Source organism: Planococcus citri, chromosome 4 (assembly GCF_950023065.1).
Source record: "Planococcus citri chromosome 4, ihPlaCitr1.1, whole genome shotgun sequence".
In the NCBI taxonomy this organism is placed as follows: Eukaryota; Metazoa; Arthropoda; class Insecta; order Hemiptera; family Pseudococcidae; genus Planococcus; species Planococcus citri.
This window is the reverse complement of record NC_088680.1, coordinates 6,850,306-6,866,986: the sequence shown is the minus strand read 5'-3', so window position 1 is coordinate 6,866,986 and position 16,681 is coordinate 6,850,306. Positions and strand designations below refer to the sequence as shown.

The following is a 16,681-nucleotide window of genomic DNA, read 5'->3' as shown; positions in this document are numbered from 1 at the left end:
TGATGAGATGAAATTGACTAATATTTTTATCGCATCTATTTAAAAAATTGTATAGTGAATCATTTGATGATGCGGATGAAATGTTTGGCAGTTTTCAGCACGTATTTCGCCTTTCAACTACTTGAACACGTTGCTTTTTCAACTCCTTACGTCGTGGTGAAATTTTATGTCATTGAGGTTATTGTTTTTTCTATTTATTTATACGCAAAGAATCACCAGGTATGATCGATTTCAGATAATCATGGATGTAATAATATAAAGCTTAATAATGAGGAGAATCGAAATTATTTTTTTTTACGAGATAAATTTGTTCCCCAATTTCTCTGCGCAACAAATTCACGTTATCTTATGTTCCTGTTGCCAGGATTTGAAAAAAAATTGACGGTTTTTTTATCGCTATCATTACCTAAATTGTACGTACTTCTACCTATACATAAAGCAGTGTATATCCGTTTCCTGTGTTGTTCACGACATTGGAATATAGGTACAGATAAATTCAGCAAATGTCCTTATCATAATTTTCAAAAAATCGAGAAATTACGTTCCAAAATTTTCCCCTAATTTTAGGAATGATGGCTTTCAATATTTCGCCATAATTAATCATTTTAAAAAAACAAATTCGGTTACCTAGGAAATTACATAGATATATGTATATTTGAAATTGATAATGTATAAGTACGAGTGCAATGAAATGACAATATTTTTAATTGATCATTCTAAAATAGGTTTTCTTTCATTTTCATCTTTACTGGATTCCGTTGTGGAAATAACGCTTTGTGAGTCGGATTCATCAGATTTTTCTGAATGGTAAGACCCGTCAACTACCTTCAATTTCAAAACCAACACTGTAGGAATTGTGGAATTGCGAGAGATTTTTAATCAAGCCAGATGTTAAACATACCTCAGGTCTAGTATCAGCCAATAATTCTTTTAGGCGTTCTACTATTGACAAGAAATTTGGACGATCCTCGGGCTCAAAACTCCAGCAATCCATCATCAAATTGTATCTGCAAAAAATTGTGCGAGAATTTTGTAATCATATTTGTTGATTTTCATCGAGTATTTGAAGCAAATCTTTAAACATTCAAAGTCAATTTATTGTCGAACTTACACATTAGTAGACGCATTTGCGGGCTTCTCCATTCGATAATTATGCTTTAAAGCGTGATGTAGCCCGGCTTGATCATCAATTGAAGGATATGGATTACCGCCCAGCGTTATAATCTCCCAAAGTAATATGCCATAAGACCAGCTGAAAAAAGTCAAGTGTGAGTTTCTCTTCATTTTCTACTTACCTACATGATATTGGTGGATAGTTTTCATTTTACACGTCAGATTGCATTGTGTATTTGTTATGAAATAAAGCTTCGGGTGCCATCCATTTTATGGGCAGTCGACCCTTTGATGTCTTCTTGTAGTATTCCGTATGTCTCACATCTCTGGCGAGACCGAAATCGGCTATTTTCATCGTGTATTCAGATGTTACAAGGATATTACGAGCCGCCAAATCTCGATGAATACACTGCAGAATGAAAATACATGAAAACAATGATTTGCAAGTATGATCTGTAGTGTGGTAAGATGGTTTGGAAAGCCACCATAATAGTACACTCTGAGTTGGAAATTTTCAGTTCAAACTCAGAGTCGACTAATTGTTCCCCTTGGTTGATCGACTTTGAACTGATTTTTAGATGAAAATACAATTATGAGACTTTCTGCTGATCACAAGCTTTCATCAGGTGAAAAATTTCTAATAGGTATAGGTACACACTTTTATTGAAGATAGATAAACCATTCCCTGCGCAATTTGGTGAGCATAAGTCAAAAGAGTACTTTCCCCTATTTCGATGGAATGTTGATGATGTTTTCGAAGAAAATTCTTGAGGTTTCCATTTCGGGCATATTCTGTAATTACAAGCAATGGTCCTCCTTGGCTGCAGCAGCCGAGAAGTCGAAGGATGTTCTGGTGACTTCCAAGCAATTTCATCAATTCCATTTCAGATACCAAGTCTATCATGTCTGAATCCAAGTGATCATCTGAATTCAAGTTGTGAGAAATTATTGATTTGCGTAGCTACCTTTTAACTATTTTACTTTACTATTCATAATTCATGTGTAAATTAAGCAAATTACGTAAGGTACTTATAAGATTAATAAAATGGCTAACCCTTGAGCATTTTCACTGCCACTGTTACAGTTCCACTTCCATGTCCCCAAATATTCCTCGCCTCGGCTCGCACTACTTGGCCGAATTCACCTTCGCCCAAAGTTTCTCCCAAGTGTAAATTTTGTCGAGGATATTCCCAACGTTCGTCCAATGACATTTCGTATTCGCCTACCGAAACCATGCCATTTTTCACTTTACCAGATTTCAAACGTTCAATTATAACGACAGGCATATTCTGTTGGCAGGATATGAAATAATAGAATCAAAATTCTGGGTAGGTACGTATGTTTTTGTATGATTGTGTTATTAATATGCATTGATTGATTGATACCAAAGCATCGGGAAAATCTTCGTCGATGTTGAATCCTTTCTTTACTACAATTCTTTTCACCAACTGGCTCATTTCTGCGATTTTGGTATCTTTCTGTCTCATTTCTCTATTTAATTGTCGCAAGTTTAGAATTAGAAGTAAGAGTAACAAAGTTTTGGCTTACTTACTTACTTTTTGTATTTGCAGGACAAAAATACACCACATATTGCTGCAATTATTAATATCATTCCTACCGCGGTGACCAATATCTTTATTATCATGTCTTCCAAACACAGGTTGAGATGATTTTTTTATGAAATCATTCATAAAATTGAATTAGGTATACTTATCTTATGAATGTGAAGCTTACCTAGTCTATTGATGCTATGTGGGGTACGGACAAAAAAGCAATAATGCTAAACAACCACCACAATAATAAAGTGAACATCGCAGTAATCTACTGGCAAACTTTGCAAAAGTACCTTGGCCGCAAGTTGGTGGTTCGTCTTCGCCACCGGGGCAATCCTTTTTTCCGTCGCATTTCACACTGGTACAAACTAATACTCCACCAGAATTGGGACAAAAAAATTTATCTTCCACTTGACATCGATCTAATCAATGAGAAAAAGGACACATAGGTAGTTATACTAATAGGTACCTATAGGTGGTTGTAAGTAGGCACGTACAAATAATTTCTACACGTAATACTTAATTAGATAAGTATAAGCTCTATTTTATAACCAGGATGATGAAACGCGATGACAATACCTGGCTTCGGGCAGTCTTCTTCATCACTTTCATCCAGACATGCGGTGTATTTATTGCATCTGCCTGATGATGGGATACATTCAGCTGAATTATTGCAGGGGATTTCCATAGGAGAACACTGGAAAGGAAAGTTTTCTGCAATGATAAAAAAAAATAATTGCCGCTCAAGACTTGTTTCAAAATCAAAATTCGAAAAAAAAAATACATACTTGTGGCGGCAACTGGCACCCATCTGCCAGTCTGCCAAGCTGCCAAGCGCAACTGCGAGCGCAGCTAACTGTGACGTAGTGGGAGGCATAGTACCTCTAGCCACAGACGCAGTTCACCTAATTATTCATTACTTTATTACGTTTATATCTCTCGCGCGCAATTATCTTGTACTTATGTTGTGTTCCCCTAATAAACGTTTGTCAATTGACACCCATCTGTCATGGTGACTATTTATTTAATCAAGTCGTAGCTTGACGTTTTCGAGTTGAGGCCTAGACCTCACAGTGGTGACCCCGTAAGTGCGTTTTTTCGCGTTTTTTGAGGTGATTTAAATTATTTTTGATTGTTTTTGCGTGTGTACACGTTCGGAGCAATTTTTTGTGCAATTTTAGTCGTTTTTCCGCGATCTTCGGATGACGATGGCGAATTCAAGTTCTGTTGCAGACGCACCTTGTTCTGGTGAAAGTTTTGATGCTGCTCTCCAAGAACTCCGTGACCAACTTGCTGCTGTTACCAAAGCTGTCAATGAGCTGACAAACGACCAACTGTCCGAGCAGTCAAGTAGCCAGTCATCTAGTCACAGGTATGTCCCTCGTAGTATTTCAAAAAACCAGCAGCGTGTGCCGTATAATCATAGTTTCTGCTGGTACCACAACCGGTGGGGCGAACGTGCCAAAAGTTGTTGCAGGGCATGCACCTGGCAGGTGTCGGGAAACTGCCAGTAGCGCCGCAAGTACAGGTAGCGGCTTGTGGCGCGCTGGAATTGAAATCTAAGCGATTATTTATTTACGATCGTGGCACAAATCTGACTTTTCTCATAGATAGTGGCGCAGATGTGTCTGTCATTCCGGCCAAGCCAACTGATCGTCGTTGTAGGGCGTCATACACGTTGTATGCAGCAAATGGTACCAAAATCAATACGTATGGTACTCGCCTATGCCACCTAAGCTTAGGCCTACGACGCGACTTTGTTCTGCCGTTTGTTGTTGCTGACGTAGATCAGCCGATTATTGGCGCAGATTTTTTAGCGAAGTTCAACCTACTGCCTGACTTGCGTCGCGGTAGGCTTGTCGATGGGTCCACGTTGCTGTCAGCTGGCTGTACAGTCAGAAACGTCAACATTGTCGCAACGTCTCTCAGCACTGTCGATCAGTCTGCCAAATTTTCCAAACTCCTTGCCGAATTTCCGGAGTTGACACGCCCCAACGTCCGTCCTAGGTGCGATGTAAAGCACACAACGGAGCATGTCATCGAGACAGAAGGGCAACCTGTCACTGCCAAGGCGCGTCGCCTTCCTCCTGAGAAATTTCGTGCCGCTAAGTTAGCTTTCGAGGGTGTATGACAGGCGACTACCGGCGGTTAAACGCTATTACAAAGCCTGACAAGTACCCAGTGCCGAATATTCTCAATTTCAACATTGGCTTGCATGGTAAAAAGATCTTTACCAAAGTTGACGTTCGCAAGGCCTATTCTGGCATTCCAGTCGCTTTGCTGGACATTGAAAAAACTGCCGTCATAACTCCTTTTGGGTTATTCGAATTTCCTCTGATGCCTCCTGGTTTGAAAAATGCCGCACAGACGTTTCAGAGATTTATGGATGGTTTATTCAGAGACCTACCATACGTCTATATCTACATTGACGACATTCTGATCGCGTCTGACTCGCCAGAAGAGCATGAGGCACACGTCAGGGAAGTTCTGAGGCGTTTGGCAGCTGCTGGCTTAGTCATCAAACTGAGCAAGTGTGTCTACGGTCAGCCGAGTGTCGATTTCCTCGGTTACAAAATCACACCAGCTGGAATTCAGCCGTCTCCTGAACGTGTCCAGCCGATCATCAATTACCCTCAACCAGCTGACGTGTCTGGTTTGAAAAGGTTCATTGGTATGATGGGTTATTATCGTCGCTGTATGGCAGGCGTTGCCGGAGTTCAACGCAGACTCCAGGCCATCATTCTTACGAATAAAAAGAATGATAAAACGCCACTCAAGTGGACACCTGACGCAGAATCCGCATTTGCGGAGCTCAAGTCGAAGTTAGCCCCAGCTGTCCTCCTCCATCATCCTGATCAGTTGTTGAAGCTCGTACTAATGACAAGACGCCTCCGACTATGCCATTGGCGCAGTGCTGCATCAGATTTGTAAAGACGTTCTGCAGCCACTCGCGTTCTTCTCTCGTAAGCTGTCTGGTGCAGAGACGAAATACAGCACTTACGACAGAGAGCTGTTGGCAATTTTTGCTTCTATCAAGCATTTCCGATGTCAGGTGGAAGGTCGTGAGTTCACTGTGTATACAGACCACCGTCCCCTGACATATGCCTACGTGCAGTCGAATGATAAGGCATCTCCGAGACAGATGCGACAGCTTGACTGGATTGCGCAGTTTACCACCGATCTCAGATATGTTACTGGCGCAGAAAACATCCCTGCCGATGCTATGTCGAGAGTATGCACGCTCCAAGCACCAGTGACAGTCGATTACATTGAGATGGCAAAAGAGCAGCTGGCAGACCCGGAGATATGTGACATGGTGGCTGGTAAAATTCCACACAGCCTAAAACTCGCTTTCTTCGCCAGTACCTGACTCCACTGCTCTGCTGTTATGTGACGTGTCAGGCGCCAAGCCGTGTCCGCTTGTTCCTATCAAGTTCAGACGACATGTGCATGACAGCATACACAATTTGTCTCGCCCTGGCGCTAAGGTGACTGCTAAAATGGTTGCAAGTTGCTTCGTCTGGCCAAACTTGCGTCAAGACTGCCTCAAATGGTCTCGCGCATGTGTCAGATGCCAGAGATCCAAAATCGGACGACACACTAAGTCGCCATATGGCGAATTCGCGTCCGTTCCTCGTTTTCATCATCTGCACATGGACATAGTCAGACCTCTTCCGCCATCCAACGGTTACAACTATGTCGTGACGATGATTGACCGTACCTCTCACTGGCCTGAGGCGTTTCCTGTGTCGCAGATAACTGCCGAAAAGATTGCCGAAATCCTCACTAGAGAGTGGGTACCTTGTTTCGGTGCTCCTGCTACGATTACCACCGATCAAGGTCGTCAGTTCGAGTCAACCTTGTTCCAGAAGCTGGCTGAGCTTTTTGGTGCTCAACGTAATCGCACCACAGCCTACCATCCACAGTCAAATGGCCGCATCGATAGATGGCATAGAGCTCTAAAAGCAGCAATCATGGCACATCAAACACCTAAGTGGTTCGATGCTTTACCCATGATCCTCCTTGGTTTACGATCTGCACTCTGCAGAGACCAAGGAGTGTCCGCAGCTCAGCTCACATTCGGTACAGAGCTCAGATTACCTGGTGACTTTTTCACCCCGTCTGAAGCTCCGGTGGATGAGCCAGAAGTTGTACGTGGTATTCGACAGGCGATTCGTAGTATGACGGAGACGACGCGAACGCGCAAACAAGGCGCAATCTATGTTCCAGATGCTCTCAAAGACTGCTCTCATGTCTTTCTTCGAGTCGAGACGCAGCGTCGAGCATTACAGCCACCTTACACTGGACCTCATAAAGTCATTCGTCGTACAGACAAGACTGCTGAGGTTGAGGCTGACGGACGTACCATTGTTGTTTCTCTAGATCACCTAAAACCAGCCTACTTACTTCCTGATGAGTCAACGGAAGTTCCAGAGCCAAAAATCATTCCAGAGCCTCAATCTGAACCTCCAAAGAAACCAAAGCGGAAGGTCAGATTCCAAGGAACCTACTCGAGATAGTATCCTTTTTTATATTTTAATCGCACATTTTTCGTTTTATTTTAAAATATTATGTATTGTAATAATTTTATCGTTTTATTTTTTATTTTATGCATTTTTATGTGTTAATTCTAGTCATTTTTCATATTAATTTTTCTCATTATTTTACTCGTTTGTTTTTTACTTTTACTTTTTTTTCAAATTTCGTAATGAGTTTTTATCGTATGTATCTTGTGTATATTTTTACTGTATATTTTTGCATTATTTTTATGTTTTTTGTCGTAGTCGTATCGCGGCTTCCCCACTAGGGGGGAGTACTGTGGCGGCAACTGGCACCCATCTGCCAGTCTGCTAAGCTGCCAAGCGCAACTGCACGCGCAGCTAACTGTGACGTAGTGGGAGGCATAGTACCTCTAGCCACAGACGCAGTTCACCTAATTATTCATTACTTTATTACGTTTATATCTCTCGCGCGCGATTATCTTGTACTTATGTTGTGTTCCCCTAATAAACGTTTGTCAATTGACACCCATCTGTCATGGTGACTATTTATTTAACCAAGTCGTAGCTTGACGTTTTCGAGTTGAGGCCTAGACCTCACAATACTCATAAGTAATTTGTAAGGATAGTTGAAACGCAATTGCTACTTACGTCCGAAAAAGTGAACATAGAGGTTTTCTGGCGATGCAGCCAACGAGCCAACTTTTCCGTGAGAAGCTATCTGATCCCATAATGTGCCATCGACAGATCTCCTGTCATCAAGTAGAGAACTCGACATCCACTACAGCCTTCGACTTAGATAAGTCAGTTATAATTCTGGTCAATTAGGAAAGAAAGAAAAATATGATAAATTTTTTTCTTCATGATTCAAAAATGCAATATATCAACAATTGCATCACTTACAAAATAGCCACTAAACGCACTGAGACAAGATCCGGTGCAGACAATATTTCATGAAAACCAGTAGCGATTTGACGCTCGTATTCTTCAAATATTGAGCTAGAACGGTCATCGAAATCATAAGTGTAAGCCTCCATAAGCGTGATGGAAACTCTATAATAGCCTGCAAATGAAGACAGAAAACTTTAAATGCAACGAAAAAGACAAATTGCAACTCATACTCGCTGAATACAACAAAACAATGGCGCAAACAAAAACCTTTTCAGCTCGTCGGTACAGAAATAATGGGGTAAAGTCTACTCTCCAAGGAAATAAGTATTAAATCATGGATATGTTTTCTGTTTGTATAAGTTAATAAATAAAATTTTACACAAAAATACTGCCAACCAACCTACGAGCTGATTTCAACTTTTTTGGAAAAATGTTTTGTGATTTGTTTTTAAATGGGTGAACCTCCTCTCTCCCCTGCCAACTTTTTTTTTATCAGGCATAAAGTAAGTGGTAGTAAAATGGACGCCCTTAGCTTTTTCTCTCGTTATGTGCTTTTCACCGGATTGAGTATTTTTGCTGGACAACCATTAATTATTTTCTGCATTTGCTAGTATTATTCACTGACGTTTTTATTAATCGTAATATGTATTACTGAAAGTACATATTGTGGTTAAGTCACTTTTGCACTTGTAACTTACTTACCGTAATGGTGGCTAAAACTGACTAAAGTAACCACACTTTACAGTTTAGCTTCAGTTTGTAGGTACTCATAATTCTGCTGGAGAGAAACTGAGTAGATAAAACGTATCAGTTATTTAGGCAGGTGTGAGTACATCAACGATGAATAAGTAGTGGTAGTAGATGTTTTAAAGCCACCCGAATTTACAGTAGCCACGTGTTTTTTGAGGAGGGGTGAATGGAAAGTTACCAATCCAACTGACTAATGGGTCATTCCACGTCTATTAGACCAAGAAGTGGTAGGGGGGTTCGGCGATTTTTTTGAAATTTTTCCTGTGGAAAGACCTTCCGAAGGGATGACCAATGATGCAAATCGCAACCCTCTAGCCCATTTTTAACGGCAGCCAGGGGGTGTCGAAGTTTTCAGTGAACCTAAAATATCATCCATTTCAGCAGTGGATTACTCGATAACCGCGATACCTACCAAAATGGAACTTTTTCCCATAGTTAGGGGATTTGAAATGCTTTTTGGTGATACCATAACAATCAGTGTTGCCACTTTTTTTTCGTACGAAAAATTAGCCGGAAATCGAAACGTAGTTTTCATGTAGTTCCGACTTTCGAAAATTCTGAAAAAAAAACATCTAATATGGACAACTTTTCATGCTGAACAACATATTAAAAAATTTGGATGGGACCATGTTGCAAAGTTGATTTAAAAAAAATTAAAGTTTGAAAAAAAATGTGATTTTTTTATTTAAAACATGAAAAAAAGTTTTGACAGGTGAAATCGACCCATGCATTATTTGACCGCTATTTTTACCTAGCTGTTGGTAGAGTTGAAACAACTTTCACTCGATGAAATTAACTCCTCACAAAAAAATCAAAATTCAAAAAGATTCAAAAGATAAACGAATTTTTATTTTTTTGTTGCGAGTGTAATTTTTAGAAGTTTACCACGTTACCACACTTCCAGTGTATAGGTATATAAAACATACATTGCTAGTAATAGCCTACGTATATAAAAGCATCGCCTAAAAGGGAATAATACAAATAACTAGCAAAGGGTGACGGCAATCCTCCTCATTACAAAGGAGATCAAAATAAGACAACTGAATTTTAAACGTTTTTTAATGTTTGAAATTGAAAATTGAACTTTTTCGAGTTCTAATTTTTTGTGAGGAGTTCATTTCATTGAGTGAAAGGTTTTTTTCAACTCTTTCAACAGATACGTAAAAATAGCGGTCAAACGCGCCAACTTCACCTATCAAAACTTTTTTTCATGTTTTAAATCAAAAAATCGCATTTTTTTTCGCAAACTTTAAATTTTTTAAATCAATTTTGCAACATGGTACCATCTCAATTTTTTAATATGTTATTCAGCATGAAAAGTTCTCCATATTAGATATATGTTTTTTTCCGAATTTTCGAGAGTCAGAACGATATAAAAACTACGTTTTGAAACTTTTTGAGCTAATTTTTTGTATGAAAAAAAGTGGCAACACTAATTTTTATGATACCACCAAAAAGCATTTTAAAACCCCTAACTATGGAAAAATGTCCCATTTTGCTAGGTATCGCGGTTATCGAGTAATCCACTGCTGAAATGGATGATATTTTAGGTTCACTGAAAACTTTGACACCCCCTAGCTGCCTTTAAAAATGGGCTAGAGGGCTGCGATTTGCGCCATTGGTCATCCTTTCGAAAGATCTTTCCACAGGAAATATTTCAAAAAAATCGCCGAACCCCCCTACCACTTCTTGGTCCAATTGATGTGGAATGACCCTAACCGACAATCATAATCAAAAATATTTTAAAACGCTTACTCGTATCGTTTGGGGAAGGAGGGGGGGTATATACTCGTAGAATGATGCCATCCTTATAAACGTCAACCTGACGGACGTCACGGTGTCCATACTCAAAATTGATGTCGTCGTCCGGGATCACTGAGTCTGAAAGAAACGATAGGTAATTATTCGGTGCATAAAAACACGAAAATTTTGGTATAGGAATTGAATAGAGAATTCAATCCGTTTTTATTAGCTCGGCAATTGCTACCGCTGTGACGTACTTGTGGAATTATTCTGTGCACCGCCTGCATTAATAATGTAACAAGTACATATCGCACCTCGGGAGTAATAAAGTTACATCTCAAAAAAGTGAAATTTTACAGGAGAGTGATTTTCTTTTTTTTAAAAAAACTTGTTTCGTTATTTTTATCAATTTATAATTAATTGTAAAGAATGAATAGCACCTCATTTTAAAGATCTGGTATCCTACCTTCATTTAGCATAAGAACACCTTGAAAAATAAAATCTCAAAGAGGAAATATTTCAATGTTTGGAAAACATTTCGAGTTATAACCTTTCATTAAAATCGATCTGGAAGCGAAAGGAAGCGTTCAAAAAAAATTTAATGGCAACAAAGTTGTAGAGAATTAAATTTCCAATCGACACAATGTCGTTAGTTTTTTTCTAGAGTGCTTAGTTTTTGAGTTTTTCTCAAAAAACTGAAATTTCATTATATGTACGCATTCATTTTTCTGAAAAGTGATCAATTTAAATTTTTTTTCCATTTAGTACAAACCAACGAAAAATGCACTCTTTGTGACTATTTCTAACTGACAAACATTCAAAACAATCAAAACTGTTTGTTTACCCTTTGTATGTACAAAATTTGAAGGGCTAATTGTGAAAGTCGCCTCAGTCATTTTTTTGTTCACACAACTTTAAACATTTTTTTTTTCATATTTCATCAATTTTAAAGGAAAAAATGAGTATTGTATTGCATTCTGGGATAGTTGAAGATGTTTTTTTAATACTTGACCATGAAGTTTTTACATTATCACTGAAGCAGGACAACAAGTCAACAACGTTTTCATTGATTTGTACAAAAATCACTGCTGACTAAGGCGACTTTCACAATTAGCCCTTCATTTGCTCAAAAAAGGTGGAGTTGTGATGAGCAGGACTGCCCTGACCGCCTGTAGGTGTTCTTAACGTAAGTTCTCCTCAACGTAGTTTTATGATCTTGCCAACCTTAGGCAAGATTACGCAAATCTTACTGTAGGGGCGCGATCAAGGCTATTGTGCGATAATTCTGTCGAAGCTAGGGTTCAGCTCCAGCTTCGTATTCATTAAAAAATCAGTTTCGGACGGAACAGTTCGCAATAGTTTCCTCTTAAGCTCAACCAGCTAAATAGGTGACCAGGGAGCCCTGCCTAGGCTCTCTGGGAATCACACATTCGATGTACCCATCCGTAGCTATGGTAATTTTATACTTATAACGTGTCGCGTCGTTAATTTCCTTGTACAAACATGGTAGGTACTATTTTAAATAACGCGATTCTTCATTAATTTCCTGCGTAAGATCATGGTACTTTTTTAATTATTGGCCAGATTAATCCGGAAATCTGAGCCTCTATCTCTACAAAAATGGGTCTTCTATTCATACCTGCTGAAGCGACTATTATTGGGGTCGCCAGGGAGAGGCAGGCAAAGTGTACAGTTATTACAGAAATGTACTCAGATCACCTCAGGTAATTGTGAATCCTTTAATACACGGTTGTGTGCACCCTTAATTTATCTAATTATGCAAATTGTAACGTCAAGCATAATTGTATTAATCGATAGATGACGATGTGTTAATCACCATCGATTGGTCTTTTAATAAGTAGAAGCTGTTGTAATTTATCTTACTTATTATTTTACTTTACTCTGCCTTTAAACCAATCTTCCGAGCATAGCTCGCATGTGTTTTACATAATCCCCATAATCTTGGCCGATGATGCTGCCTCCATTGTAACGTCATGGCAATACAGAATAATTTACGCCCAGACTCTTGTAAATTATTTGGTACACCTTGCTCAATTATTGTAGGTACATATTTTCGATTAAATTTATTGTACATAATTGCTCCTTGAGTTATCATTTCGTTTTGATTAAAAAGGTAACCAAGGATTGTTCTAAAAGAATAGTGAAGTCGAATGACTAAGTCTCTCCATCTCGAGCTAAGCAGGCAGCTAAGAAATATTTCCTCTCTAACAAATATTTCTTAGAATTCGCTTAACATAAAATTATAAGAATTTCTCTCATACACAGTCATAGGTATCAATAATCTCCCCTTCTATAAGTTATTCGCGCTTCCACTATTACAGAGTTTTTTGAGATATACTCTTACCTCCAAAAAAACTCTTCAAAAAAGAATTACACCCCGCCCTCTCCACGATTCCTAATGAACCTACTCCATGAACAAAAATTAAAAATTTCAGTAAGAAAATGTTATGATATCATGGTGGAATCCGCCCCTAAGAAAAACAACCTACCACTACACCATTTATTGTATAAGACAATCTATGAAACAGCTAATGAGCCAAAAATTTGGGGGCTGACAAATCTTCCACACTCCAGAGTCAAGTTAGATTACTAAAAATATTTGAGGGATCTGTCCGCCCAAATTTTAAATAAATTAGGCATACATTGTATGTACCTACGTAAATTCGGTAAATTAATGTACTGAGTGCATTAAATCACAGGAATTTCGGCTCATGAGAATTGAGTAGAGAACTCAATCCAATTTGATTGCTAGGTATGATATTTGATTTATATTTGCACCCACAAAAAATACATAATATGTATCCAGATGTGTTATTTGTTTCGGAAAATCGAAATGTGTAAAATATTTATTTGCAAGTCCTTTTTTAAATTAAAATTTCTTAATGCGAACCTATGTATATGTACTATTGAAATATTTAAATGTAGGCATGAAAACGTTTCGCGTGTAATAAGTATGATAGCATTGACCACTATTCCGCTTTACTTCATATTGCTCCGGTATTGCTTTGTGTATAGAAGGGAGACTATAGTGTTATTCCGGCCTGCACGGAAAAATTGTTACCTAGTTCCGTTTCCTCAGGACGACCACTTTCAGATAGGGGGGAGTGTGCTTCGTTTGTGCTCTTTGTGCAAGTACGCTTATTTTTTGGGCTCCCTCCTCCCCTCCCCTCAAATTTTTGAAAACCTATTTTGGCTGGTCTGGAGAAATTAAAATCAACCACCTCCACCCCCCCCCTCTTGATGGAAAAAATTTATAATTTATATCTAATTTGGCTGAAATTGAGATGTAAGGATAGTTGATATGTATCAGTCTAGATATGAATTTTAGCCGTAAGGGTCACCCGAAAGTGGAGGCGGAGATTTCCAAAATAGCGTAATTCAATTTTTTTTAAAAATAATTGTAGGTAAGTATTATACCTACCTACCTACTATACATAAAACATGGAAAAAATTTACGAATTTGGTTCAAATTCAGGTTGATGGTATCAATTTGCGTCTTTCATGAGATACTACGGAGGGGAGAGGGATTTGCCTGGAATTTTATCGTGCATAAAAGAGCACAAAAGAGCACAACCGATTGACACCATTTTCAACCCCCTATCCCAAAGTGGTCGATTTTCATTTCTCCAGACCGACCAAAATGGGTTTTCAAAAATTGAAGTGAGGGGGGAGCACAAAAAATAAAAAAAGTACGTGCACAAAAGAGCCCAAACGAAGCACAAACAATTGACATCACTTTCACCTCTCCCCCCCAACTTCCCTAATGCAAAGTGGTCGATTTTCCCTTCCCCAGGCCAACCAATTTTTTTTTCAATTGAGGGGAGGAGGAAGAAGCACGAAAAAAAAGAGTACGTCGACATAAGAACACAAACGAAGCACAAACAATTGACACCACTTTCATCCCCTCCCCCTGAAAGTGGTCGTCCTGGGGAAACGGACCTACAATAGTTTTCATCGCTTCTGGAGGTCAAATGAAGGGAGGATATCACGATAGACCCATGATATACTCACTTCGGACATTCACAAAAAACAAACGTCCTTACTTTCAAAAAAAAAAAAAGATTGTGCGCGAAATTGCAATTTGTAAAAATTGAAGTTATTGCTTCGTGGTACAACAGGGTGTTGTACTTGGAGGTACGTGATGATTGCAATGTATGACGAAGCATGAACAGATTTTACAATACAGCAGCCAAAGCTAAATGAATCAAATATGGAAATGCTAAAAGCTATTAGAACCGTTTGTTTGTCATATTCCACTGTTTTTTCAATTCGACGTCATTTTTTGTTTTAGTACCTATCTATTTCATTTCGTGAAATTATTATACTTATCATTCGTCCAATATTCCTTTACAACACCTACACTTCTTTCTTTCTTAATCAAAATTAGATACGGGAAGTGTTCGTAACCTACCATTATTGAAGGAATTCTTGTTGAGAACATTTTTTGTTTCAGTGGTAGTCTGGTTGATTACTCGTATATTATTGTTGACGAAGGTTTTGGATTTAATTTTAACTAAAGTATCCTGACCAATTTCTGCGGAAATTTAAAAATGTTGAGATTAATACAATCAACATGATGATACATAAGTATTTTATTAGATAGGTACATGGCGTCATCTCTATTTTGATGTATGAAAATATTACTTTTTCAAAATTTGAATCTTACCTCCGATATTTAGAGAAGTAACCAACGAACAAGTTGTGATGATGATTCCCAATTCGAAGGCGATGCCTGCTGTAAATATTAATCGTAATGATTAAATGATATTTTCGTTATTTAAGAATTGAAACTATGCCTCACATTCTAGGGTACCTAGGTCCAGGTTTAGTGTTGTACATACTCGTACTACTGTATTTTACGACGTTAAAGGTGCAGATGAACAAACTTGTCTATTTTACTTTTGACGAGGTGGACCTCGCTTAATCAAATACGTCCAAGCGACATTTAAAATTTGAGTTGTGATTGTGTACATATATGGTAGGTAGCAATTTCGAATTACGTTTAAGCAATTGATAATCATAATATTGCAGCCTATTAATTGAATTACAAGCACATAAATACATAATACATAGGTACTTACGTTTAGAACACATAAGAATTGGTGTAATCATATCTTTAGGTAGGTACAGGATCGAAAATAAATTGTATTGGGTAGGTGCGCAATTAATGCTGTCAAATCAACGAACCGGCACATCCATCTTTCACATTACGAATTATTTTATTTTGGTAAAAATGTAATTTTTATTCTGTATAAATGACGAGATGAAATTAACTTATAATCTTATCGCATTTATTTAAAAGATTGTACATACAATGAATCATTTGATAATGCTGGTGAAATTTTTGACAGTTTTCCTCGCTTATTGTCACTACGGCTCAATTCACCTTTAAACGGATTTATCAACACTTCGGACAATTCAGGGATTATTTTGTCAGGGTTCATGATTTTTGGGATTTTTCGACATTTTTAGGGATAAAAATGTACCTATTCTATTGAATTTTTATACGAGAGTTCTCTTATCTTTTTGCGCAACAAATTTTACGTTATCTTAATGTTCCTGTTGCCGTCAGGATTAGAAAAAAAAATCGATGGGTATTTTAATCGCTATCATCGTCTAATTTAAACGTATCTACGTAAGCAGTGTACATCCGTTTCCTGTATTGTCGTTCACTGCATTGGAATGTAGGTACAGATAAATTCAGCAAATGTCCTAATCATAGTTTTAAAAAAATCGAGAAATTTCGTTTCTAAAATATTTATCCAATTTAAGGAATGATAGCTTTTAATATTTGGGTCACTAGAAAGCAACGGGAAACTACTAGTGAAAGCTCGAAACAACGTCGATTCCCTAGAATAATCGCAGTGGCAATAGGCATACGCCTCGCCCTGTTAGGGTACCACAAAAATGCGATTTCCAATGTCCTGTAAAGGATAAGGAACCACGACGACGACGAATGCGAAATATTTTCGACGACAAAATTTTCAGAACACAAATTCACCCAGAATAAGCGATTTACAAATTTCCAATCGCTCAGTAGTAAAACCTTGAAATTTGTGATGAGGTAAAATCTATTCCAGAAGGAAATATTGCAATTAAAATGAACAAAAG

The 16,681-nt window shown here is 38.2% G+C and overlaps 1 protein-coding gene across 1 annotated transcript; it reads right to left on the bottom strand.

Moving 5' to 3' along the window:
• Window positions 1-684: 684 nt before the first annotated feature.
• LOC135844207 (fibroblast growth factor receptor 2-like) lies at window positions 685-9,000 on the bottom strand. The gene is made up of 11 exons (XM_065362347.1): window positions 8,069-9,000; window positions 3,246-7,981; window positions 2,960-3,088; window positions 2,670-2,760; window positions 2,499-2,604; window positions 2,168-2,402; window positions 1,772-2,037; window positions 1,329-1,522; window positions 1,112-1,252; window positions 902-1,007; window positions 685-825 (listed from the first exon to the last, which is right to left on the bottom strand). The coding sequence occupies exons 2-11, from the start codon at window positions 3,541-3,543 to the stop codon at window positions 712-714; spliced, it is 1,680 nt and encodes a 559-aa protein (XP_065218419.1). The 5' UTR covers window positions 3,544-7,981; window positions 8,069-9,000; the 3' UTR covers window positions 685-711.
• Window positions 9,001-16,681: the final 7,681 nt, after the last annotated feature.

Coding starts and splice junctions, on each gene's coding strand:
- LOC135844207 (XM_065362347.1), bottom strand. CDS start 3,543: ATGCCTCCCACTACGTCACAGTTAGCTGCGCTCGCAGTTGCGCTTGGC. Junction 3,089..3,245: donor AGAAGACTGCCCGAAGCCAG/GTATTGTCATCG, acceptor CTCATTGATTAG/ATCGATGTCAAGTGGAAGAT. Junction 1,523..1,771: donor TTTATCTATCTTCAATAAAA/GTGTGTACCTAT, acceptor TTCATTCTGCAG/TGTATTCATCGAGATTTGGC.